At 49.8% G+C, this 27,812-nt stretch overlaps 1 protein-coding gene across 2 annotated transcripts in view; it reads right to left on the minus strand.

The window, feature by feature from the left end:
* The window catches only part of zc3h3 (zinc finger CCCH-type containing 3), a 102,601-nt gene that overhangs the window by 57,247 nt on the left and 17,542 nt on the right, over positions 1-27,812 (minus strand). For both annotated transcript variants that reach the window (NM_001044484.3, XM_018094683.2), the window contains exon 4: positions 16,273-16,414. In NM_001044484.3, the coding sequence (NP_001037949.3) occupies positions 16,273-16,414 (142 nt within the window). The remainder of the gene's footprint in view (positions 1-16,272; positions 16,415-27,812) is intronic.

The raw sequence follows: 27,812 nt of genomic DNA on the forward strand, positions 1-27,812 counted from the left end.
AATATGAATAGGGGAAGGGCCTACATAGAAAACAAAGGAATAAAAAGTAACAATAGGAATAAAACTGGAGCCTCACAGAGCAATAGGGTTTGGCTGCCGGGGTCAGTGACCCCCATTTGAGAGCTGGAAAAACGGAAAATAATTCAAAAACTACAAAAAATAACAAATGAAGACCAACGGAAAAGTTGCTAGGAATAGGCCATACTATAACCTTGAAAAGGTAACCATAGGAAACAACTATTACCCTTGCTACACGCATACAAACCAGCAGATATCCCAAGGCATTCCTGTTTGCCCCAGACACACACAATTCTTCCCCCGTGGCTTTTTTCAACCTCACCTACTATGTAACTTAAAGGAGTTGTTCACCTGCAATTGGTCTTCATTTGGTTTTTATTATTAGTTTTTTTTTTTAAACTATTTTACTATTTGTTCAGCAACTCAACAATTTGGAATTGTAGCCGTGATCTGGTTGCTAGGGTCCAAATTACCTTAGCAACTATGGACTTGCTAAGGCAAAGTTGCAATAAGAGACTGGGATATGAATAGGAGAGGGGCTGCCGGGGTCAGTGACCCCTATTCGATTCAAAAGCTATTTTTTTCAGGTAGCTGGCCAAGAAAAACACTTTATATAATCAAACATATACTGTATATATATATATACAGATAAACAATGTATCGTCCATACAGGACTGAACTATACACGACTGATACAACAACAAGTATTTTGCAAAACAAATAATAATAACAGAATTTGACATTTTTCCTCTCCTGTGTATATAACTAATATCTTGGGGTGCAACACTTTTTGCCCAAAATTGCTCTACTTTGGGGGGGGGGGGGTCTACAGAAGCCTGAAAGCCCCAATTCACTAACTTGGCTGCTGCTCACCCCTGGGGGCAATAAAATAGAGGGAGCCACCCCTCCCCCAGAGTTTCCTAGTGACCGGGGGTAAGATATTTGGGGAGTTTTTAGTATATTCTATAGTTAGAAATGAATAGGGGCGCAGGGGTTATACTTGCCAAGGGCAGTCAATGAGTAATAGTGACCCCCCCAATGCCCTGTATGTACATGTAGCAGGCAGGCTCGGTACATACAATGGGCTGGGTTCCTACACGGCCGGCAGTAGATTATATGCACGACTCGCAGCTCAGTGACTTATTACTATTCATTCTGTCTGGATGCAGTAAATATTGATTGGCTGGTAGTTTTCAATTTGAAGCACTCGGGATTTCATAAAATACGGCTGCGCTGAGTGCGGCGCTCGCTTGGCCCCTCGGATGCTCATTAAGGGGGGACAGCGATTCCCGGCTGCCGGCCCATTTATCATTTGTGCAACTGGGATGCAAAGGTGGGCACAGGCCCCCACGGGGAGCAGCTTGGGGGGCTTATAGCTAGTATCTCCTGTACAAGGGGGCGACACCTTAAACACCCCCCTAAATAAAATCCTGCCGTGCTGGGCTTTAGGCAATAGGCAATAAGGCCCATTCCATATGTGAATTCTCCTGATATTCTGTATATGAACCTCGGCCCACCATAGAGCCCAAGCTGGGGGCACCCATGGGTGTGGGGAATAATAACTAATGTAGACTAGAGGCAAAGGGTGCGAGAGGGTAGGTAGGAAATACCTGCTGTACAGGAAGGAACTATCTACAGCACAGGAAGAGGAAATATCAGCAGCACAGGAAGAGGAAATATCTACAGCACAGGAAGGAACTATCTACAGCACAGGAAGAGGAAATATCAGCAGCACAGGAAGAGGAAATATCTACAGCACAGGAAGGAACTATCTACAGCACGGTAAGGAAATATCTGCAGCACAGGAAGGAAATATCAGCAGCACAGGAAGAGGAAATATCAGCAGCACGGGAAGGAAATATCTACAGCACAGGAAGGAAATATCTGCAGCACGGGAAGAGGAAATATCTGCAGCATGGGAAGGAAATACCTGCTGTACAGGAAGGAAATACCTGTGGCACAGGAAGGAAATATCTACAGCACAGGAAGAGGAAATATCTGCAGCATGGGAAGGAAATACCTGCTGTAAAGGAAGGAAATACCTGTGGCACAGGAAGGAAATATCTACAGCACAGGAAGAGGAAATATCTGCAGCATGGGAAGGAAATACCTGCTGTAAAGGAAGGAAATACCTGTGGCACAGGAAGGAAATATCTACAGCACAGGAAGAAGAAATATCTGCAGCATGGGAAGGAAATACCTGCTGTACAGGAAGGAAATACCTGTGGCACAGGAAGGAAATATCTACAGCACAGGAAGAAGAAATATCTGCAGCATGGGAAGGAAATACCTGCTGTACAGGAAGGAAATATCTACAGCACAGAAAGGAAATATCTGCTGTACAGGAAGAGGAAATATCTGCTGTACAGGAAGAGGAAATATCTGCTGTACAGGAAGAGGAAATACCTGTGGCACAGGAAGGAAATATTTACAGCACAGGAAGAAAATACCTGCTGTACAGGGGAAAGAAATACCTGCTGTAGAGGGGAAGGAAATAAATGCTGTACAGGGGAAGGAAATACCTGCTGTACAGGGAAAGGAAATAAATGCTGTACAGGGGAAGGAAATACCTGCTGTACAGGGAAAGGAAAAAAATGCTGTACGGTACAGGGGAAGGAAATACCTGCTGTACAGGGGAAGGAAATACCTGCTGTACAGGGGAAGGAAATACCTGCTGTACAGGAAGTAACACATTTACAAAGCGCTCTGATTATAACGACCCTATGGGGCACTACTGGCCTGAAGATGAAGAACAATTCTACCCCTGATTGCTGCCCATTCCCTCGGTACAGCAGCTCCCTGGGAGGGAGGGACAGTGTGTAATTAGAGGCTTGCGCTTCAGTGGGCACCGCGGGCACCCAGGCTTCACATGGGGCTCAGCCTTCCCCTGGGAGCAGCCTGGGCACGCGCTACTGAGCCCACAAACATCCCAGGAGATCCGAATATCAGGAAGGGCTGGGTCCCATCTGCAACGGGGGTGCCCCCTCATCTGAACGTAATGGGTGACTCCTACACACACTCACTGACAGGGATGGTAACAAAATCCCATAATTACTGAGGGGTGATCTATATGTGATTATATTCAGGGGATATTCCTTATAGTGGGGGGGCTGTGTGTCTGCGCTTTTATCTGCTGTGGAACCACAAAGAAGCATGTTCCAAACCCCCGACAAAACAAATGTCTGGACATCTAGGCAATGAGGGAATAAAACAGATTTTACTGACTAATAAATCTTTATCCTTATCATTTACAGTAGGGGGTACATTATCCCTTATAATACATGCGTGATACTCAGAGTTCCCTGTATAACTCAGCCTGCAGCCTTGTGCCTTTATATGGGCACAGAACCCCTCAGTGACTGCTAATATCCTTATCATTTACAGTAGGGGGTACATTATCCCTTATAATACATGCGTGATACTCAGAGTTCCCTGTATAACTCAGCCTGCAGCCTTGTGCCTTTATATGGGGGGCACAGAACCCCTCAGTGACTGCTAATATCCTTATTATTTACAGTAGGGGGTACATTATCCCTTATAATACATGAGTGATACTCAGAGTTCCCTGTATAACTCAGCCTGCAGCCTTGTGCCTTTATATGGGGGGCACAGAACCCCTCAGTGACTGCTAATATCCTTATCATTTACAGTAGGGGGTACATTATCCCTTATAATACATGAGTGATACTCAGAGTTCCCTGTATAACTCAGCCTGCAGCCTTGTGCCTTTATATGGGGGGCACAGAACCCCTCAGTGACTGCTAATATCCTTATCATTTACAGTAGGGGGTACAGTATCCCTTATAATACATGAGTGATACTCAAGAGTTCCCTGTATAACTCAGCCTGCAGCCTTGTGCCTTTATATGGGGGGCGCAGAACCCCTCAGTGACTGCTAATATCCTTATCATTTACAGTAGGGGGTACATTATCCCTTATAATACATGAGTGATACTCAGAGTTCCCTGTATAACTCAGCCTGCAGCCTTGTGCCTTTATATGGGGGGCACAGAACCCCTCAGTGACTGCTAATATCCTTATCATTTACAGTAGGGGGTACATTATCCCTTATAATACATGAGTGATACTCAGAGTTCTAAGGCCGGCGGAACATTCCCGAGCCCCCGGCGGTTGATGTCAGTGGGACGCACAAACTGTGAGTTAATGACAGGGCAGTGGGGGCCCAGCCAAGCGCAGCTAATAACAGCCCCCCTATCCAGTGACAGGGGCAGATTGGGAGCCATTAGGGAGCTATGTATAAACAAGGCGGCGGTGGGATCGGATGGCGGCAGGTGTCGTACGTGTAAACAGAAATCCTGCGTCTTCGCCTCCGTTTATCAACATACTGACACAGAGCCCATTTATTAACCCCGGAGCCGCTCCAGCGCCGGGGCAAGTTGGGCTACGGGCGAGACGCGATACCAAGGTGGCACCTAATGCCCTTAGCAAGTGGCACGTACGGCTCCTACGGGGCGATGACATCTTCTTTCCTCTCCGAAGGACAATGAGGACTCGGAGTATTTTTATCTCCAATAAACTGATACTCGGGAGAGGCTGGGCGCGGATACGCAAGCGGTTGGCGCTGCCCGCGTGGGGCTGATGACAGGTGCCACCCCAGCCCAAGGTTAAGCCTCTCCTGTGTTTCTCTGCACACACAGTAACGTCGCAGCTTCTTTCATTTTGGGACACAATTGCTGATTGATCAGTCTGAGCCCAACATAGTGGCAATGGGAGTAATCATCGGCTGTCCAGTTGCTATGATTAATGATCCTAGCAACCAGGCCGTGGCTTGAGTAGTGCAGTAGAAGGAGAACAGGAAAGGCAAATATAAATAACTGAAGAGATAACTAGAAATATATTCCCTTTCAGTGACTGATTTCCGCTTGATGGGGTCACTGACCCCAGACACCAAGCAGCATTCTAAAGATATATACGGGCAGGATATAAAGGTACCCCACTCGGGGAAAGATTGGGGAGAAATAATGGCAATCTGGGGCCAAGCAGCTGCACAGTCACAAACTATATAATAATATGCAGTTGGCAGTCAGATTCATGGCACTTTGGGCAAAGAGAGACCAGGGCAATGGGCACAGAAGCTAAAGGGATGGCAATGGGCACACAGGGTGAGGCAGGGCAATGGACACACAAGGTAAGGCCGGGCAATGGGCACACAGGGTAAGGCAGGGCCAATGGGCACACAGGGTAAGGCAGGGCAATGGGCACACAGGGTAAGGCAGGGCAATGGGCACACAGGGTAAGGCCGGGCAATGGGCACACAGGGTAAGGCCGGGCAATGGGCACACAGGGTAAGGCCGGGCAATGGGCACACAGGGTAAGGCAGGGCAATGCGCACACAGGGTAAGGCAGGGCAATGCGCACACAGGGTAAGGCCGGGCAATGGGCACACAGGGTAAGGCAGGGAAATGGGCACACAGGGTAAGGCAGGGCAATGGGCACACAGGGTAAGGCAGGGCAATGGGCACACAGGGTAAGGCCGGGCAATGGGCACACAGGGTAAGGCAGGGAAATGGGCACACAGGGTAAGGCCGGGCAATGGGCACACAGGGTGAGGCAGGACAATGGGCACACAGGGTGAGGCAGGACAATGGGCACACAGGGTAAGGCAGGGCAATGGGCACAGAAGAGATGTTCCCTGTACAGCACAGACACCAAGTAGCACAAGTATCTCTGACCCCGAGTAGATTTCACTACAAATTTAACTACAGTTTATTTTGGGCCTATAAAGAAACCAGTGGTGTCAGTGAGGAGTAACTGGCCAAGCCGGCCAACAATACGTGCCCAGGAGCTGCCGGCCAACAATACGCGCCCAGGAGCTGCCGGCCAACAATACTGCCCAGGAGCTGCCGGCCAACAATACGCGCCCAGGAGCTGCCGGCCAACAATACGCGCCCAGGAGCTGCCGGCCAACAATACTGCCCAGGAGCTGCCGGCCAACAATACACGCCCAGGAGCTGCCGGCCAACAATACTGCCCAGGAGCTGCCGGCCAACAATACGTGCCCAGGAGCAGCCGGCCAACAATACTGCCCAGGAGCAGCTGGCCAACAATACTGCCCAGGAGCTGCCGGCCAACAATACTGCCCAGGAGCTGCCGGCCAACAATACTGCCCAGGAGCTGCCGGCCAACAATACTGCCCAGGAGCTGCCGGCCAACAATACTGCCCAGGAGCTACCGGCCAACAATACGCGCCCAGGAGCTGCCGGCCAACAATACGCGCCCAGGAGCTGCCGGCCAACAATACTGCCCAGGAGCTGCCGGCCAACAATACACGCCCAGGAGCTGCCGGCCAACAATACTGCCCAGGAGCAGCTGGCCAACAATACGCGCCCAGGAGCTGCCGGCCAACAATACTGCCCAGGAGCTGCCGGCCAACAATACTGCCCAGGAGCTGCCGGCCAACAATACTGCCCAGGAGCTGCCGGCCAACAATACTGCCCAGGAGCTACCGGCCAACAATACGCGCCCAGGAGCTGCCGGCCAACAATACGCGCCCAGGAGCTGCCGGCCAACAATACGGCGCCCAGGAACTGCCGGCCAACAATACGCACCCAGGAGCTGCCGGCCAACAATATGCACCCAGGAGCTGCCGGCCAACAATACGGCGCCCAGGAGCTGCCGGCCAACAATACGGCGCCCAGGAGCTGCCGGCCAACAATACGGCGCCCAGGAGCTGCCGGCCAACAATACGGCGCCCAGGAGCTGCCGGCCAACAATACGGCGCCCAGGAGCTGCCGGCCAACAATACGCACCCAGGAGCTGCCGGCACGATGCCATACATATTGCAGAACAGCAGCCACTAACAGCGCAGGGATGAATGCAGCGTTGGCAGCGGGGATGGGAATGAAGAGCAAAGAGGAGCCCCAGGCAAACATGGCAGCTGGTTGTACGGTTGGCACCGCCGTGGCACAATCACTGGAGGTATTTCCCATAAACACCTGCACATTAGGGTGTCGATTGCGTGGAAACAAAGAGGGCGAGTGAGTGTAAAGTAGGGAAGCGGTACCGCCGGGCCGGGCCCAAGCTTAGTACATAAGGCACATTGGGCCAGGGAAGTGCCTATAGGGGGGCAATGGCTCCCAGAGGAGCGGTACCGCCGGGCCGGGCCCAAGCTTAGTACATAAGGCACATTGGGCCAGGGAAGTGCCTATAGGGGGGCAATGGCTCCCAGAGGAGCGGTACCGCCGGGCTGGGCCCAAGCTTAGTACATAAGGCACATTGGGCCAGGGAAGTGCCTATAGGGGGGGCTCCCAGAGGAGCGGTACCGCCGGGCTGGGCCCAAGCTTAGTACATAAGGCACGTTGGGCCAGGGAAGTGCCTATAGGGGGGGCTCCCAGAGGAGCGGTACTGCCGGGCTGGGCCCAAGCTTAGTACATAAGGCACGTTGGGCCAGGGAAGTGCCTATGGGGGGGGCAATAGCTCCCAGAGGAGCGGTACCGCCGGGCTGGGCCCAAGCTTAGTACATAAGGCACATTGGGCCAGGGAAGTGCCTATAGGGGGGCTCCCAGCTGTCTCAACATCAGACTCACTTGACCTCACTTGGCTCCTCATGTTCAGGTGCCTCCCAGAGAGACTGCTGCGCGCATCTGGCTCTCCCTCTCCGAGATGCCAACGTGTAAGGGCCAAAGAGGGGGGGAAGCCAGGGCCCCCCGGTCACACAGCTCTCTGGTTTCCCGGGGCAGGAAGGTCACTGAGCTTGGCACACGTGCCACCCCCGCACTCACACCCAACACTGACTGCCCCATTGTTGCGCGCAGGGAAACCTGTCCCCATCTGGATAAGTCTCATGTTTAAAAAAACAAAATGGGGACCCCATTATTTAACCCTAAAATATAAAGCCAATTCCACTTCTAATATAGGGCGGCCCTCCCACTGGGTCTTGTGATGCAGAGCCCAACAGTGTGCGCTTAGTGCTAAAGTGTTAACTCTTAGTAGGATGTAGAGAGGGATATTCTGAGACAATTTGCAATTGGTCTTCATTTTTTATTTGTAGTTTTTTAATTATTTCAGTTTTTGTTCAGCAGCTCTCCAGCTTGGAGTTTTAGCAGCTGTTTGGTTGCTAGGATCCAAATTACCTTAGCAACCAGGGTGTGGTTTGAATGAGAAACTGATATATGAAAAGGAGAGGGGCTGAATAGAAAGATAAGGAATAAAAAGTAACAATAACAATAAAACTGGAGCCTCACAGAGCAATAGGGTTTGGCTGCCGGGGTCACTGACCCCCATTTTAAATCTGCAAAGAGGCAGAACAAGAAGGGAAATAATTATGACAAACAAATAACAAAGACCAAATGAAAAGTTGCTTCCAACTGGCCATTCTATAACCTACTGACAGTTAACTTAAACTTTAAAGGGGAACTAAAGGTTGCTAATAAACAGAGCCCAATAAATGTAACCCCTGAGTTGTTTGGCTTCTCATTCTGCCCCCCTGATACCCAGGCGTTACACATTATGGGGGGGCACGAGCCGCTGGGCACAATGTATAAAGCATTGGCTTTATGGCTGAGAAATAAAACTAATTATATCTCCAAATAGGCACTGGGGCCCAATTCCTGGCTGTTGGGGCCCCGGGGTCAGAGCTCTCAGGGGCCACAATGAAACTGTGTATATAAGATGCCCAATATTGGCTACCGGGGCATTCCCCAAACTGCAGAGACCTAACTGCCCCCGGGGGCACCGTGCCATTGTGCAGGTTACAGCTAATTCCCCCCCGCGGGTGACAAGTCGAGGGGCAAATGATAATTACACGGCTCCTTTGCGCTGATAACATTTCCCCGACACCTCTGGGTGCGATGATTATTATTATATAACATCTTCTGCTCGTTATCACTTCCCTTACCTTTTAGCCTCTTCCACAGTAATTAAATTAGTCAAGTCAAATTAAGGTCACGTTAAGTGCAAACGAGCAGAACAAACACAGGGGGGGGTTAATGGGATGATCCTTTCATTTATTATTTGTAATTATTGTACTTACTGCCTTACTTTTAGTGCTGACTTGTTGCTATGGACTGGTATGTTAGCAACCTGTAGATAATAATAGCCTGACAATTCCTTCATGTTTATCCCCACACACCCCCCCCAGCTGCCCAGGGTGGGCACAAATAAGAGGTGGGGGTAACTGGATAGAGGGGAATTGGCTGTGAATGAGGGCAAATTGGCGTGACGCGATCATGTGCTCCGATGAGCGGCGTGTGACATGTGCGCAGCTGGGGACGTGCAACACACAATGCCCCCTTCTTCCCCAACAGATGTTCCCTCTCCACCAATACACCCAGTGTTACAGTGGGAACCCCAAACTGGGGCCGGCAGGGGGGGGGGGAAACACGGCTCAACATTCCCCATATTCCATCAACACAATTGAACTTCCCAAACATACACACGGACACCCAACCGTCCGACAGGCCTTCCTCCCACCCCAGGCATATACCCCGCCCACCTCCTCTTAACCCATACCACCTCAACTCCCTACCCACCCCAACACATATACCCCACCCACCTCCTCCTAACCCATAGCACCCCAACTCCCTACCCACCCCAACACATATACCCCACCCACCTCCTCTTAACCCATAGCACCCCAACTCCCTACCCACCCCAACACATATACCCCACCCACCTCCTCCTAACCCATAGCACCCCAACTCTCTACCCACCCCAACACATATACCCCACCCACCTCCTCTTAACCCATAGCACCCCAACTCCCTACCCACCCCAACACATATACCCCATCCACTTCCCCTTAAACCATAGCACCCCAACTCCCTACCCACCCCAACACATATACCCCATCCACTTCCTCTTAAACCATAGCACCCCAACTCCCTACCCACCCCAACACATATACCCCACCCACCTCCTCTTAACCGATAGCACCCCAACTCCCTACCCACCCCAACACATATACCCCACCCACCTCCTCCTAACCCATAGCACCCCAACTCTCTACCCACCCCAACACATATACCCCACCCACCTCCTCTTAACCCATAGCACCCCAACTTCCTACCCACCCCAACGCATATACCCCACCCACCTCCTCCTAACCCATAGCACCCCAACTCTCTACCCACCCCAACACATATACCCCACCCACCTCCTCCTAACCCATAGCACCCCAACTCTCTACCCACCCCAACACATATACCCCACCCACCTCCTCTTAACCCATAGCACCCCAACTTCCTACCCACCCCAACGCATATACCCCACCCACCTCCTCTTAACCCATAGCACCCCAACTTCCTACCCACCCCAACGCATATACCCCACCCACCTCCTCTTAACCCATAGCACCCCAACTCCCTACCCACCCCAACACATATACCCCATCCACCTCCTCCTAACCCATAGCACCCCAACTCTCTACCCACCCCAACACATATACCCCACCCACCTCCTCTTAACCCATAGCACCCCAACTTCCTACCCACCCCAACACATATACCCCACCCACCTCCTCTTAACCCATAGCACCCCAACTTCCTACCCACCCCAACGCATATACCCCACCCACCTCCTCTTAACCCATAGCACCCCAACTCCCTACCCACCCCAACACATATACCCCACCCACCTCCTCTTAACCCATAGCACCCCAACTTCCTACCCACCCCAACGCATATACCCCACCCACCTCCTCTTAACCCATAGCACCCCAACTCCCTACCCACCCCAACGCATATACCCCACCCACCTCCTCTTAAACCATAGCACCCCAACTCCCTACCCACCCCAACACATATACCCCATCCACTTCCTCTTAAACCATAGCACCCCAACTCCCTACCCACCCCAACACATATACCCCACCCACCTCCTCCTAACCCATAGCACCCCAACACATATTCCCCACCCACCTCCTCTTAACCCATAGCACCCTTACTCCCCTCCCACCCCAACGCATAAACCCCACCTACCTCCTCTTAACACATAGCACCCCAACTCCCTACCCACCCCATGTACCTGCCCCCAGCTCAGGGCAACAGAGGAAACCCTCTTGATAGTGAAAAAATTCCTTCTTGTTGACCTCACCCAATCCCAACTCCCCTCTTCACCCAATCCCAGCATGCACTTACACCCATTCACTCGCCTGCATTTCATTATTCCTCACCTCCCAAGCAGCAACAAACTGATATGGTGGCACCAATACACCTGAGGGGGCATCAAACTAATTGATGATGACAGATCTGAGGGAAAGTCAACTGACAAATGATACAACTTAGGGGGCAGCAAACTGACACATGGCACATCTGAGGGGCAGAAAATGGATACACGATAGACGTAAGGGGCAGAAAATGGATACACGATGGACCTGAGGGGCAGAAAATGGATACACAATGGACCTGAGGGGCAGCAAATGGATACACGGTGGACCTGAGGGGCAGCAAATGGATACACTATAGACCTGAGGGGCAGAAAATGGATACACTATAGACCTGAGGGGCAGAAAATGGATACACTATAGACCTGAGGGGCAGAAAATGGATACACTATAGACCTGAGGGGCAGAAAACGGATACACGATAGACCTGAGGGGCAGAAAATGGATACACTATAGACCTGAGGGGCAGAAAACGGATACACAATAGACCTGAGTAACCTGAGGAAGAGCCAACTAATGGCACTGGCTGTGATGCTGCTGAGGAGACGCCAAGGGATCTGAGACACAGCCGAGTGATCCCCCCTAACCCCGGGGGGCACCTAATATGCGACTCGGGGAGCAAACTGAGGTATAATACCCCCGAGTCCCATCAAACCTACACCTGGAACCCTAAGACATGGCGCAGCCAATGAACAGCAGGGGTTAAATGCACAATTAGGCGTTTAGCAGGGAAGGCGCTAAGAAAAGTACATTTTGCACTTTGGCGGCTGACAGCACGAGAATGCGCCTGCCATTCGGCGAGAGATTAATCTGCGGGTTTATTCCAAACAAGAGACAGCGCATTGTATCAAACTCCCCAAGCCGAGAGCCAAGAGAAAACGGATTAAGTGAGCCAGATGTCAGTGGCTTCCGTGAAACAATGACGACTTGTGTATCTCACATATCCTCATTAAAAAGATTAGTATGTGCCTCTCATAGAGCGCCGGCGAGAGTGCGGCTGGATTTGCTCGCTGCCAATGTTCCCCATTCAGCCTAATGAGATGTCAGCGCGTGAAGGCGGCTTAAACATTTCCATCCAGTCAAACGGCGGAGCAGAGATTATTAGAGAGCAAATTACCCCACCAGCGCGCGAAAATAAAGAGAAAACCCGGTGACAACTTGGTCTAAACAGGGAGGCGGAGAGAGAAAAGGAACGCGGATTTGTCTCGTGAAGTGAGCGACTTTCATGTCAGAAACGGATTTAGCAAAATAAAAAGACGTAAGAAATAGAGAAGAGACCGTAACTGAGAATATGAGGATATTAGAGAGATGGGAAAGTTTAAGCGTCGACCGAGAGAGACACTCGGGGGAAGAGACGTCATCTCTCAATTGGCACGGTGACACTCAGAGGGCAACGAGGAAGGAATTTATGCACTTTCCACTGTTGCCCTGAGCTGGGGCAGATACATGGGCACCACCCAAACTCAGCGGGGGCATGGGGAAACATGATCTCCATACATCAGATTATCTATATATTGACGAGGTGCACGAGATGAACCCCGTTCCACTGCCAACTGGTACACAAGGGCAATATGTCCGCCCCATTAGCAAGTGTTCAGGTCTGGTGTAGGAATCCTTGGAAAAGGAACCATATCCTCCTTGGTTATAGAATGGCACCTAATACTATGAAGGTGCTCACATCAACCTGTAGGACAATCTTTTGGAAAGATATTCAGGGTGAGATTTGGGCTGAACTCCAGGTAGAAGGCCATTTAGGGTGAGATTTGGGTAGAACTCCAGGTAGAAGGCCATTTAGTATGAGATTTGGGTAGAACTCCAGGTAGAAGGCCATTTAAGGTGAGATTTGATTAGAACTCCAGGTAGAAGGCCATTTAGTGTGAGATTTGGGTAGAACTCCACATAGAAGGCCATTTAAGGTGAGATTTGATTAGAACTCCAGGTAGAAGGCCATTTAGTATGAGATTTGGGTAGAACTCCAGGTAGAAGGCCATTTAGTATGAGATTTGGGCTGAACCCCCAGGTAGAAGGCCATTTAGTATGACATTTGGGTAGAACTCCAGGTAGAAGGCCATTTAGTATGAGATTTGGGTAGAACTCCAGGTAGAAGGCCATTTAAGGTGAGATTTGGGTAGAACTCCACATAGAAGGCCATTTAAGGTGAGATTTGGGTAGAACTCCAGGTAGAAGGCCATTTAAGGTGAGATTTGGGTAGAACTCCAGGTAGAAGGCCATTTAAGGTGAGATTTGATTAGAACTCCACATAGAAGGCCATTTAGGGTGAGATTCGGGTTGAATTCCAGGTAGGCCATTTAGTGTAAGACTTGGGTTGAACACTCCAGGTACAAGGTAATTTATGGTGAGATTTGAGTAGAAGTCCAGGTAGAAGGCCATTTAGTTTTATATTTGGGTAGAACTCCAGTAAGAAAGCCTGGGCTTACGAGCGGGAGCTTCTATGAGCAGCACCCTCACCCTATATAACCCTTCCTGGGCCTACAAGCAGAAGCTCCTGTGAGCAGCACCCTCACGTTACATAACCATTCCCGGGCCTATGAGCAGAAGCTCCTATGAGCAGCACCCTCACCCTTCGAGCAGAAGCTCCTATGAGCAGCACCCTCACCCTACATAACCTTTCCTGGGCCTACGAGCAGAAGCTCCTATGAGCAGCACCCTCACCCTACATAACCCTTTCCGGGCCTACGAGCAGAAGCTTCTATGAGCAGCACCCTCACCCTTCGAGCAGAAGCTCCTATGAGCAGCACCCCCACCCTACATAACCCATCCCGGGCCAACGAGCAGAAGCTTCTATGAGCAGCACCCTCACCCTACATAACCCTTCCCGGGCCTACGAGCAGAAGCTCCTATGAGCAGCACCCTCACCCTACATAACCCTTCCCGGGCCTACGAGCAGAAGCTCCTATGAGCAGCACCCTCACCCTACATAACGCTTCCCGGGCCTACGAGCAGAAGCTCCTATGAGCAGCACCCTCACCCTACATAACCCTTCCCGGGCCTACGAGCAGTACCCTCACCCTACATAACCCTTCCCGGGCCTACGAGCAGAAGCTCCTATGAGCAGCACCCTCACCCTACATAACCCTTCCCGGGCCTACGAGCAGAAGCTTCTATGAGCAGCACCCTCATCCTTCGAGCAGAAGCTCCTATGAGCAGCACCCCCACCCTACATAACCCTTCCGGGGCCTACGAGCAGCACCCTCCAGTACCTACAGCACCCACCCATATCTCTATACAGCTAAGCCCAGACTAGCAGGGCAGAGAGGCATCAATAAATCTCCGGCTCGTTCACAATGATCTGCAACTCTTATTAAGTAAATTAATTTAAGTTAATTTAACTTGATCGTGACTCCTGATCGCGGTGATTTACGGAGGGGGAAATTGCATTAGGAAAGGCCGAGCTCGCTAGATAGGGGAACGGAAGAAAATGAGATCCACTTAGGCTGCGGAATTAATATGGAAATAGCAGGTGTAAATCCAACCTTATCCACTGAGTGAAAATTATCTTCATAAATCTGCACAAATGGCTCCCGGGCTGCTTATAAATCTATTTAAAACAAAAATATTACAAAAAAGCCTCGTAAAATTAATTTAAAATATTCTTTTATCTATTTCCTGCGAGGGGAAGAGCGAAACCCCTGGGCTCGTTTGGGTGAGAAACGGGGGGAATATATCTGGGAGCTCTGGCAGCTCTGATGGCAAAGGACACGGGGGCATTGAATGGGAGGCACAATGGGGGGTGCAATAGGGGCAACACGGGGGGCTGGGAAGGATATTCAGCAACATACACACTGGCTATGCCCACAGCAACCAATAGCTCTCATTCTTATTCTAGCTGCACTAGGCCAGGAAACCTAAATGCTGATTGGTTTCTTTCCCCAATATCCTGACTAATAGCAATGGGCGGGGTAAAGGGTTAGTTCCCCTTTAAATTAACCTTTAGTATGATGAAGACATTGATATTGAGTCTGGTATTTTTAAAACTGGTTCCTATAGTGCAATGTGTCTTAGCAACCAGGCTGTGGTTTGACCAAGAGTTGGGAATATGAATAGGGGAGGGGCCTAAACAGAAAGAGAAGGAATAAAAAGTAACAATAACAATAAAACTGGAGCCTTACAGAGCAATAGGGTTTGGCTGCCGGGGTCACTGACCCCCATTTGAAAGCTGCAAAGAGTCAGAAGAAGGCAAATAATTAAAAAATAATAAAAAATAAATAATGAAGACCAATTGCAAAGTTGATAGGAATGGGACACTATAACATACTAAAAGTTTACTTAAACCTCTAACCATGAAATAAACCCAATAGGGCTGTTCTGCCCCCAATAAGGGGTAATTATATCTTAGTTGGGATCAAGTACAGGTACTGTTTTATTATTACAGAGAAAAGGGAATCATTTAACCATGAAATAAACCCAATAGGGCTGTTCTGCCCCAATAAGGGGTAATTATATCTTAGTTGGGATCAAGTACAGGTACTGTTTTATTATTACAGAGAAAAGGGAATCATTTAACCATTAAATAAACCCAATAGGGCTGTTCTGCCCCAATAAGGGGTAATTATATCTTAGTTGGGATCAAGTACAGGTACTGTTTTATTATTACAGAGAAAAGGGAATCATTTAACCATGAAATAAACCCAATAGGGCTGTTCTGCCCCCAATAAGGGGTAATTATATCTTAGTTGGGATCAAGTACAGGTACTGTTTTATTATTACAGAGAAAAGGGAATCATTTAACCATGAAATAAACCCAATAGGGCTGTTCTGCCCCCAATAAGGGGTAATTATATCTTAGTTGGGATCAAGTACAGGTACTGTTTTATTATTACAGAGAAAAGGGAATCATTTAACCATTAAATAAACCCAATAGGGCTGTTCTGCCCCCAATAAGGGGTAATTATATCTTAGTTGGGATCAAGTACAGGTACTGTTTTATTATTACAGAGAAAAGGGAATCATTTAACCATGAAATAAACCCAATAGGGCTGTTCTGCCCCAATAAGGGGTAATTATATCTTAGTTGGGATCAAGTACAGGTACTGTTTTATTATTACAGAGAAAAGGGAAACATTTAAATATGGCCACATACTGTTGGGCTGTGGGTAAAAAAAACAACTTACCGACTCCTCCAGGACAGAGAAGGGCTGAATGGGGAGAATGGAGACGCCGGATGCAGAGCAGAAACATTTTTCTTCACAATCCTGTATCGAGTCTTTATTACACGGCTTGAAGGTGGGCTCCTCATGGCAGTGGTGGGGGGCCCTGTGCAGGAAAGGTGCCACAATGAGATACCCAGCAGGGACGCACAATGAACAACAATATGTATAAATACAAATATACAGAGAAAGAATGTTCTGGGCACACAATAAGCTGTACCCCCATACTGTACTGTCTAAGGGAAACACTATGGCACCTCCTACCCATATGTATAAATACAAATATACAGAGAAGGAATGTTCTGGGCACACAATAAGCTGTACCCCCACACTGTACTGTCTAAGGGAAACACTATGGCACCCCCTACCCATATGTATAAATACAAATATACAGAGAAGGAATGTTCTGGGCACACAATAAGCTGTACCCCCATACTGTACTGTCTAAGGGAAACACTATGGCACCTCCCACCCATATGTATAAATACAAATATACAGAGAAGGAATGTTCTGGGCACACAATAAGCTGTACCCCCATACTGTACTGTCTAAGGGAAAAACTATGGCACCCCCTACCCATATGTATAAATACAAATATACAGAGAAGGAATGTTCTGGGCACACAATAAGCTGTACCCCCATACTGTACTGTCTAAGGGAAACACTATGGCACCCCCTACCCATATGTATAAATACAAATATACAGAGAAGGAATGTTCTGGGCACACAATAAGCTGTACCCCCATACTGTACTGTCTAAGGGAAACACTATGGCACCTCCTACCCATATGTATAAATACAAATATACAGAGAAGGAATGTTCTGGGCACACAATAAGCTGTACCCCCATACTGTACTGTCTAAGGGAAACACTATGGCACCCCCTACCCATATGTATAAATACAAATATACAGAGAAGGAATGTTCTGGGCACACAATAAGCTGTACCCCCATACTGTACTGTCTAAGGGAAACACTATGGCACCCCCTACCCATATGTATAAATACAAATATACAGAGAAGGAATGTTCTGGGCACACAATAAGCTGTACCCCATACTGTACTGTCTAAGGGAAACACTATGGCAGCTCCCTGACTGAATAGGGGTGCTGCTAACAGAACAGCTGATATCCCAGCATGCAGCAGTAAGGATATCTGCTATTAAGACAGGGAGCTTTCCTTGCAGGCCTGTGGCTGGAGTGCTCTGGGCAGATAATCACGTTATTTAGCCGGGATGCTGCATAAATCCCTTTCATTATCCCTTCTGGGAGTGGGATATTTCCCCGTACGTAGGCAGAGTTACGCCAAACGGCGCACCGGCGGTTATCAGCGCGGCACACGCGGGTTATTCGCACTGCCGGAGTACAAGGCCAGGGGTCAGCACTAATGACTAATCGATCTCATTAGCTTTCCTAATTAAAAACTTTACTGCCGCCGTGGAAGGGGGACGGAGGGATGGGGCAGAGAGAAAACTGCTGGCGTTCTATGTGGGGCGGGGGGATATGAGCGGAATGTATCAGCGCCCGATGGTCCCTGCAGTGCTGAGTGGGCACTTTACTCTGCATGAGGGGCACAGCCAATCAGGGAAGCAGAGCGTTCAGCCTCGTACTCTGCAACTGCCGGCTCAGGCTGCCAGCTCGACCAACATCGACCGATCTGAAGATTCCATGGGCTCCAACAAAGGGCTCCTAGCAACTTTGCAATTGGTCTTCATTATTTATAGTTTTTTTTTTTTTTTTTTGCTTTTTTCTTCTGACTCTTTTTCCTTTTCCAAATGGGGGTCACTGACCCCGGCAGCCAAACCCTATTGCTCTGTGAGGCTCCGGTTTTATTATTATTGTTACTTTTTATTCCTTATCTTCCTATTCAGCCCCCTCTCCTATTCATATTCCCATCTCTCGTTTAATCCACTGCCTGGTTGCTAGGGTAAATAAGACCCTAGCAACCAGAGCGCTGCTAAAATAACAAATGGAGAGCTGCTGGACAAAAAGCTTAATAACTGAAAAAAACAATTAAAAAATAAAGACCAACTGCAAATTGTCTCAGAATATCAATGTCTACATCATTTTAAAATCGAATTTAAAGGTGAACTACGCCTATAAAGGCTTGAACTGAATAGACAATAAAGGGGAGACTGAAAGGGAACTGAAGGAAATGCTACTTTATATCATGTAGTAAATACAGGGGGCAGCCTCACAGCAGGGGTGGATGAGAGGAGGGAGGCTGAAAAGGAACATAAGCAATGGCGGCTCTCCAGCTGCCGATAAACTCCCAGAATGCTTAGCTTTAGCTGAGCCCCCCAAGTTGAATACATCCAATGCCTTCTACATTGTACTAAAGGGTTAATTCTAATGTCCAGGGACACCGCCTTTAAAGGTGTAACAGGCCCCACCCACTTCCCAATTTATATACAGGTATGGGACCTGTTATCCAGAATGCTTGGGACCTTGGGTTTCCGTAATTTGGATCTCCATTTTATTATAAGAGAGAAAAAGTAAAATCATTTTTAAAATTTAGAATTATTTGCTTATAATGGAGTCTATGGGAGACGGGCTTTTCCGTATTTCAGAGTTTATGGATAATGGATCCCCATAGCTGTATATGGGTCTCACAGTAGAAGGGTAGAAGTTGCTTGCTGCTCCTGGGGTACAAGGGCACCACACACACACAGATCAGTACCCCAGGCCTTACCTCACCCTGGGGCAATTAATTCCAGGGCAATCCCAGTCAGACAGCTGGGATATGTGGGCAGGGAGGAGTATATTCACCTTTGCAGCCATGGACCAGAGAGACCTGCTGCAGGTGTATGGGAAGGTAGGGGTTAACATTTATTCTGTATATAAACATTATGGCAAAAGGCATAATTCCCGGTTCAATTCCCCCCTTCACTGCACTAAATGGTAGTTTCCTGGCCCATGAGTGCAGTGGGGACCAGACCATTACACCTGGCGCAATAGGGGGGTAAATGATTGCTTTTTGTTACCTGCCCCCTGGCAGTTACCCCCTGTGCCATTCTATCTTTTTATCCTACGGATCAAATCAGGGTTGCTCTTTGCTTCCCCCCCGGGTGCATTTAGCACAGCTTAGTAGGCCTAGGCCTGACCCCCCCCCACACACACACAGAGCCCCCCGGGGGCCCCGTAACACTCGTCTTCGGGGGCGGATTCCATTTTTCACTCCTTTCTTGCGTGCAGCCGGAGTCCTTTAATCCAAATGGGCTTTTCATTTGGCGTCGCGGCCGCTGAATCGCAGAGCGAATTCATCTTTGACAAACATTTACCGATTATCAAATCACAATGGCGAGCCTCAGACAGGGGCAATAAGTCACTTTAAGCAGCCGTCCGGATGGCGGGGTGACACGTCTGGGTAGGCCGCCGGTGACAAATAACCGCTGTCAAAAACTCGGTGCTGCCGGGGCTGTGAGGAACCCTGCTCGCCGGCGCTCCCCGCTACCTGGTGTTTAATGACAATGCTGTCAGGCGCAGGGGGGGCCCCGAGCTGCTGCCGCCGACTGTCAGGGGCCTATTAGGGGGAAGATTGAGATCCCAGTCGCTCTAAACTCACTCAAGCAACACCAGGCACGGCTTGTATAATTATTGTACAGGGGCCATCTATCCCCGCCTGGCGCTTAACCTGCCCGACGGCAGCGCTGACAGCACAAACGCATTGTGCCTGGGGGGCTATCAGTCTCTGCCGGGGGGAACGGGTGCTGCCCACCGAGCTCAGGGAGATTCGCCTCTTCCGGCTCCAACCTTGCACTGTGCTCTTTATACAGGACTTGCCCTTAAACCAATGAAAGTGGCTCATCAGGAGTGGCAGAGATTCCCGGTCTGTACGTAGAACCGTCTGGAATGGCAGAGATTCCGGGCCTGTGCACAGAACCAGAGCTAGAACCATCAGGAGTGGCAGAGTTTCCCAGCCTGTGCACAGAACCAGTGCTGGAACCATCAGGAGTGGCAGAAATTCCCGGGCTGTGCATAGAACCTTCTGGAGTGGCGAGATTTCTGGTCTGTGCATAGAACCATCAGGAGTGGCAGAGCCGGAACCATCAGGAGTGGCAGAGCCGGAACCATCAGGAGTGGCAGAGCCGGAACCATCAGGAGTGGCAGAGCCGGAACCATCAGGAGTGGCAGAGCCGGAACCATCAGGAGTGGCAGAGCCGGAACCATCAGAAGTGGCAGAGCCGGAAACCATCAGGAGTGGCAGAGCCGGAACCATCAGGAGTGGCAGAGCCGGAACCATCAGGAGTGGCAGAGCCGGAACCATCAGGAGTGGCAGAGCCGGAACCATCAGAAGTGGCAGAGCCGGAAACCATCAGGAGTGGCAGAGCCGGAACCATCAGGAGTGAAGGAGAATCCCAGTCTGTGTATAGACCCATTAGGAGTGGCAGAGATTCCCAGTCTGTACGTAGAACCATCAGGAGTGGCAGAGATTCCCAGCCTGTGCTCGGAACTATCCAGACTGGCAGAGATTCCTGTCTTGAAGCAGAGGCCAAAGCAAGAGTAGTTGATGCCACGACTGCCTTACCAGCACTGTGCCCAGCAGGATAAGGGGCAATGGATTTAACCCCAACTGGACTGTATGGCATTGCTGGGCCCCTACTAGGCCTGCAGGATAAGATGCACTGGGGTATCAGCCGATGGCATAAAGGGCATAATGCTTGCCGGTGTGGCATGTAAACATCCTGAATGCACCAAATCCACAATTGTAGGGGCCGAACCCTGAAGAATAACAATGGATTAAGGAGAACTTTTCAACTTCCATGTTTATTTGACAAAAAGTAAATTTTTTTAATCCTGGTGAAAAAGGCTGAATCTTGAACCAAATCCTGGATTCGGCACGTCCCTAGTAACTAGTTTGTCCCATTTGGGGGTCGGTACCCACCGGCGCTTCTACACTCGCCGCTATGGGCTTAGCCGGCCGACGCCAAGCGAGGGGACCCGACCTCCCATGAATATGAATGAAGAGTCAGTATCTGCTTGCGACAAGTGGCTCGTTAGCTAATCGCTGATTGACAGCACGGCGTAAGGCGCGGCGCTTCCATCCAGCAATTACCGACGGCGTCAGGCCGCGGGGCGACAGAGGGGGAACTTGTGAGCGAGACCCCCCCCGGAGTTTGACAAGTAATTGAAAGTCTGGCTGGCACGGTGTTTCTCATTCCCCACGCGCCGGGTAATAAATCTCTGTATTGACAGCACGGCGGGGCGCCGGCGCCGGAACCCACAACCCCTGCAGCACAAACACTGGAGTCTCAGTGCGGCACGGGGAATGGGGACAAGTTTGGGGGGAAAAAGGGGCCCGTGGGACAAGGTCATGGAACCTCAGGCTCTGGGCCATAGTTGCAACTGGTTTTTATATTGTTGATTTGGGGTTCAGCCGAATCCTAAAATAGTGGATTTGGTGCATTCCTAACGGAACCGCTGCAGGTAAATCCCAGTCTCCCACTGACCCCCAAACACCATTCCCAGTACAAATGATGCCCAGAAAGGTCAGCAAGCAAGGTTGTTCTGTCACACTGTTATACCGATAGCTAGAATCTCAGCCATAAAGCAGGGCAGGACTGCTGCTTACAATGGGGGGGGGATCAGATAGGATCTGTGCCACTGTGACAGAATGCTCTGTTATACAGATAGCTAGAATCTCAGCCATAAAGCAGGGCAGGACTGCTGCTTACAATGGGGGGATCAGATAGGATCTGTGCCACTGTGACAGAATGCTCTGTTATACAGATAGCTAGAATCTCAGCCATAAAGCAGGGCAGGACTGCTGCTTACAATGGGGGGGGGGATCAGATAGGATCTGTGCCACTGTGACAGAATGCTCTGTTATACAGATAGCTAGAATCTCAGCCATAAAGCAGGGCGGGACTGCTGCTTACAATGGGGGGGGATCAGATAGGATCTGTGCCACTGTGACAGAATGCTCTGTTATACAGATAGCTAGAATCTCAGCCATAAAGCAGGGCAGGACTGCTGCTTACAATGGGGGGATCAGATAGGATCTGTGCCACTGTGACAGAATGCTCTGTTATACAGATAGCTAGAATCTCAGCCATAAAGCAGGGCAGGACTGCTGCTTACAATGGGGGGGATCAGATAGGATCTGTGCCACTGTGACAGAATGCTCTGTTATACAGATAGCTAGAATCTCAGCCATAAAGCAGGGCAGGACTGCTGCTTACAATGGGGGGATCAGATAGGATCTGTGCCACTGTGACAGAATGCTCTGTTATACAGATAGCTAGAATCTCAGCCATAAAGCAGGGCAGGACTGCTGCTTACAATGGGGGGCAGGGCTGGGTTCTAGAGTTGGTGCTACAGACAAGAGATGACAAGAGATTCTGGAGGTTCCCACAATGCCCTGCAGGAAAGAGAATGGGCTCGGCCTGAGGAAAGACACGGCCAGGCAGTTGGTCGCTTACGTAACCCTAGGAACACTCTTTCAGCAAAGACCTTGTTTTAGCAACTCGAGGGAACTGTGCCGAGTGCAACCCAAGCCGGAGGCACGAGGGGCAAGATCTGCCCGGCGGGGATTATATTACCAGGCAGAGAAGTGCAGCTTGGGGCCCATATTTGCATCTGTGTCAGTACTGTATCTCACTGTGGCCCCTGGGAAATGAACAACTGGATAATAATGTCAACAGTGCAGCAATCAGGAGCCCCACCCAGCTCTCTGATCTGATTGGCCCGCACTGGGGGTATAAGTGCAGTAGCTATAAGGAGGGTACCCCCACTGTCTGTTTATTGTGCCCCCCGTTTTGCTGTAACTATATCATTTGTTTCCCAGGTTGGCTTATTCAGCCTACAGAATACGCAGTCATGGGGATTTCCAAAAAGGAACGCACAGAAGTCTATGAAGCTGTGCACACGAGGGGCCGGAACAGACTGATGGATTTGCCAACACTCGTCACACACTGTAAATCTCATGAACATCAGCAGCGACGCCGGCAACCCGGCAAGGTGGGCACAGTGGGCATGTATTCACCAGCGGCAAACAGGACCCAACCCAAAAATCCGGTTACCATTGGGCAAGCTCTATTCTACTACAGCCACCGACACCCACAGTCTGAGCCACCCTGGCCTAACTCCGGAACATTGGGTGCTCCCCCGGGCAGTGAATAGAGTGCCACCCCCAGGGCAGCGAATAGAGTGCCACCCTCAGGGCAGTGAATAGAGTGCCACCCCCAGGGCAGTGAATAGAGTGCCACCCCCAGGGCAGGGAATAGAGTGCCACCCCCAGGGCAGCGAATAGTGTGCCACCCCCAGGGCAGCGAATAGTGTGCCACCCCCAGGGCAGCGAATAGTGTGCCACCCCTAGGGCAGCGAATAGAGTGCCACCCCCAGGGCAGCGAATAGAGTGCCACCCCCAGGGCAGCGAATAGAGTGCCACCCCTAGGGCAGCGAATAGAGTGCCACCCCCAGGGCAGCGAATAGAGTGCCACCCCCAGGGCAGTGAATAGGGTAATGGTGGGTGTAACTGTGCCCCTGTAACCCAAGTGGGTAAATAGGTTTTTATAGGAAGTGTAAATGTTCCAGTGTAAGTGTAAATGTTGGTACCACCGTGCCAGTCACTTGCCCCGCAGTTATTCCTCCCATGGGGCAGGACTGAGGGTCATAGGTCATAGGGCAACTACACTCAAACTCCCAAATAAGCAGCCTCGATATTCAGAAAGAGCCTCGAATGACTCCAGCTCCTCATACTCCCCCGGCTTATAGACGAGCGAGCAGCTCCCCCTGCTGGTCACTGCTCCCAGCACGGCCCCTTCCCTGAGCCGCAGCACTTGCACTCCAATTCTTCAGGGGGAAACAGAACCATCTGCAGAATCTCTTTCTGGCAAAAAAATGATGGATTTGCTGGGGGGCTGCCGGCAGGTAGAGCCAGTGCCAGTAGGATACATTGCAAGAGCCTGAGGGCCCCCTCCTGGCAGAGCAACATTACAGATATACAGCGCTACTGTGTATGTGTCCATCATATATATCCCCCTTACCTAATGCGCTGAGAGATGGCCGGGCATTAGCGCCTGTCCCTACAGACAACTGCCCCCCCTGTTTATTGTACTGGCATTTCCTAAATTAACCCTCCCGGGGGGGGGGGGGGGGCTGCCTGACCTTCGCACCCCACAGGGCAGAACAGGAGAGGAATAGGATTACCATTGGGGCCCTGGGGTCCCAGCTGCCCCTCCCTGACTTGGCCGCTTAATTGGTCATTGTCATCACTCAGCCTTCATAGCGCCCATTGACATGAATGGGAGAAGGAATGAGGGGGTGTTGGGGGGGCAGGGGCCGATTAACCCAACACGTGCCGACTATATACACTAGGGATGCGCAGAATCGGCCGAATCTGAAAATCGAGGCTTCGGTGCATCCCTACATCTTTCTCTATTCAGCCCCGTCTCCTATCCGTATACCTCCCATTCAAGCCACTCCCTGGTTGCTAAGGTAATTTGGACCCTAGCAACCAGATAGCGGTTATAACTCCAAACTGCAGAGCTGCTGAACAATTATCGAAATAATTGAAAAAACTACAAATAATAAAAAACGAAGACCAATTGCAAATTGCCTCGGAATATTACCCTACTATAATATATTATCATAGTAACGGTTAACCGAGTTGAACAGCCCCGTTGCGACCCGTACCCGCATGGAATAGAGATAGAGCCATACTCGCTCGCTAAGGCCAGAACCCCCTAGCAACCTGATCACTTTCTAAACCCCCCCCTCCTGGTAGTTACACTGGGCCCCTCTGTGCTTATACTGAGCCCGGTAACCCAAGCTGCACACTGCGTCCCACATAGGATGTCCCACATACCCCTAGCAGCATGGGGGGGGCGGGAGATACCAAGCCATGACCCCCCCTTCTCACTTGCTGATTTATAGCTCTCAGCCTTTATAGCATTTAAATACTCTCTGCTATGTGAGCCCCCAGCCAGTTTAACTGACTGACTGAGCCTAAACAAGCCATAGCCTCTACCCTAATCCCCCGGCCTATCGGCTTCCTCCCATCTGTAGGTCACACTCCTCCTGCAGCATTCTAATCCCCTGGGCAAAAATATTAAGGCTTTCCCCTCCAACAGAGCTTCTTAGGTACCCCCTTAGCGCAGAAAGAAAATATTTACCCCCTACTGTAAATGATAAGGATATTAGCAGTCACTGAGGGGTTCTGTGCCCATATAAAGGCACAAGGCTGCAGGCTGAGTTATACAGGGAACTCTGAGTATCACTCATGTATTATAAGGGATAATGTACCCCCTACTGTAAATGATAAGGATATTAGCAGTCACTGAGGGGTTCTGTGCCCATATAAAGGCACAAGGCTGCAGGCTGAGTTATACAGGGAACTCTGAGTATCACTCATGTATTATAAGGGATAATGTACCCCCTACTGTAAATGATAAGGATATTAGCAGTCACTGAGGGGTTCTGTGCCCCCCATATAAAGGCACAAGGCTGCAGGCTGAGTTATACAGGGAACTCTGAGTATCACTCATGTATTATAACGGATAATGTACCCCCTACTGTAAATGATAAGGATATTAGCAGTCACTGAGGGGTTCTGTGCCCCCCATATAAAGGCACAAGGCTGCAGGCTGAGTTATACAGGGAACTCTGAGTATCACTCATGTATTATAAGGGATAATGTACCCCCTACTGTAAATGATAAGGATATTAGCAGTCACTGAGGGGTTCTGTGCCCCCCATATAAAGGCACAAGGCTGCAGGCTGAGTTATACAGGGAACTCTGAGTATCACTCATGTATTATAAGGGATAATGTACCCCCTACTGTAAATGATAAGGATATTAGCAGTCACTGAGGGGTTCTGTGCCCCCCATATAAAGGCACAAGGCTGCAGGCTGAGTTATACAGGGAACTCTGAGTATCACTCATGTATTATAAGGGATACTGTACCCCCACCTGTAAATGATAAGGATATTAGATTGAGACTAGGAGTTAGTGGAAGGGTCTGTGTGTTTAAGGAAACATTTACAAGCAACCAAATTCGACGTAGGAAAGCACAATAACAAGAATATTATAGTTATATATCAGGGGGGGACAGGTGAGTACGTGAGTGAGTGAGGGAGAGCGCTCACACTCACACAGCCTTCAGCACGTGCCGTTGCGCTGCTCACACCTGCCAGGGAACACGTTACTCGGAGGTGTAAGTATGAGAATTACTCTGTCAGGCCCCGTTACAGTCACAGCACCGGCAGCTGCACCCACTGAACCAGACACGGCGGTACCAGCAGAACGGCCCCCCAACAGCAGCACAAGGGGGGGGGGTTAAAGGAACAGTAACGCCTTTATTGCCTTGTCGGGGGCACTGAGAGTCCCCCAACAGTAACGCAAGCACTCAGGTCCAGAAAGAGACCTCTGAGCAGAAACTGGGGCCCCGTACTGGTTATTTATATGGGGCCCCCCCATGAACACAAACGCACTACCCACATTTAGGCCCCGCCCCTTGTGCGCGCAATATAAACAGCTATAATAAGCATATACAGAGTTCCATTGATTAATGTGCTAATAATTCATTCACTTTATTGGGGGTCAGTGGGGTTTACGTTAAGTTTAACCCCTTCCCGACTGCCTGCCCCTGCTCTTACGTTGTTTTCTAAGCAGTTTCTGCAACAGTTACGTAAATTGCTTAACTTTGTGTGTAACTTACACGATTTGCGTAACTTTGGCGACGCAGACCGGGCCCCCTTACGAAAGAAGATTTTTTTTAACAGGGCCCGACACATCTGTACCCCCTTTCCACCCCCTGATAGAGGCCCTGGGGTTCAGTCCGAGAGCCAGCTCCATAGGATTCTACTGAGAAGCAAGAGTCGGCCACTAGGGGCAGCTGCTCATAGGGGTAGTTAACTTTTTGTACAATATAGATTGGCCAATTCTAAGCAACTTTTCAATTGGTCTTCATTATTTATATCTTCTTCTGTCCCTTCTGACTCTTTGCAGCTTTCAAATGGGAGTCACTGACCCCGGCAGCCAAACCCTATTGCTCTGTGAGGCTCCAGTTTTATTGTTATTGTTACTTTTTATTCCTTATCTTTCTATTCAGCCCCTCCCCTATTCATATACCTGTCTCTCATTCAAACCACTCCCTGGTTGCTAAGGTAATTTGGATTCTAGCAACCAGATAAAACTTTAATAATAAAAAAAACAACAAATAATAAAAAATGAAGACCAATTGCAAATGGTTTCAGAATATGACTCTCTAATTAATAATAAAAGTCAAAGGTGGCCCACCCCGTTAATGTGGCCAAATCACCGAGCACTGCAGGCTGCGGCAGGAAGGCAATGACAGGTCCCATCCACAAGTCGAGGCCAATAAAGCTGTTTGAGGGGAAATATTGGCTGTTGCTATGGACAGGCGCTGAATGATTTAGGATCCAAGCGCAGGGCCCCACCTGTCTCGCTCTTGGGCATGAGAATACAATGAGGAATGAGCAGAATCTGCCCCCCCGACCAACTGCACTAAGGAGAATCTGCTAATGATCCGCGCAGGGCG

The sequence above is a fragment of the Xenopus tropicalis genome, chromosome 6 (genome assembly GCF_000004195.4).
Source record: "Xenopus tropicalis strain Nigerian chromosome 6, UCB_Xtro_10.0, whole genome shotgun sequence".
Classification (NCBI taxonomy): domain Eukaryota; kingdom Metazoa; phylum Chordata; class Amphibia; order Anura; family Pipidae; genus Xenopus; species Xenopus tropicalis.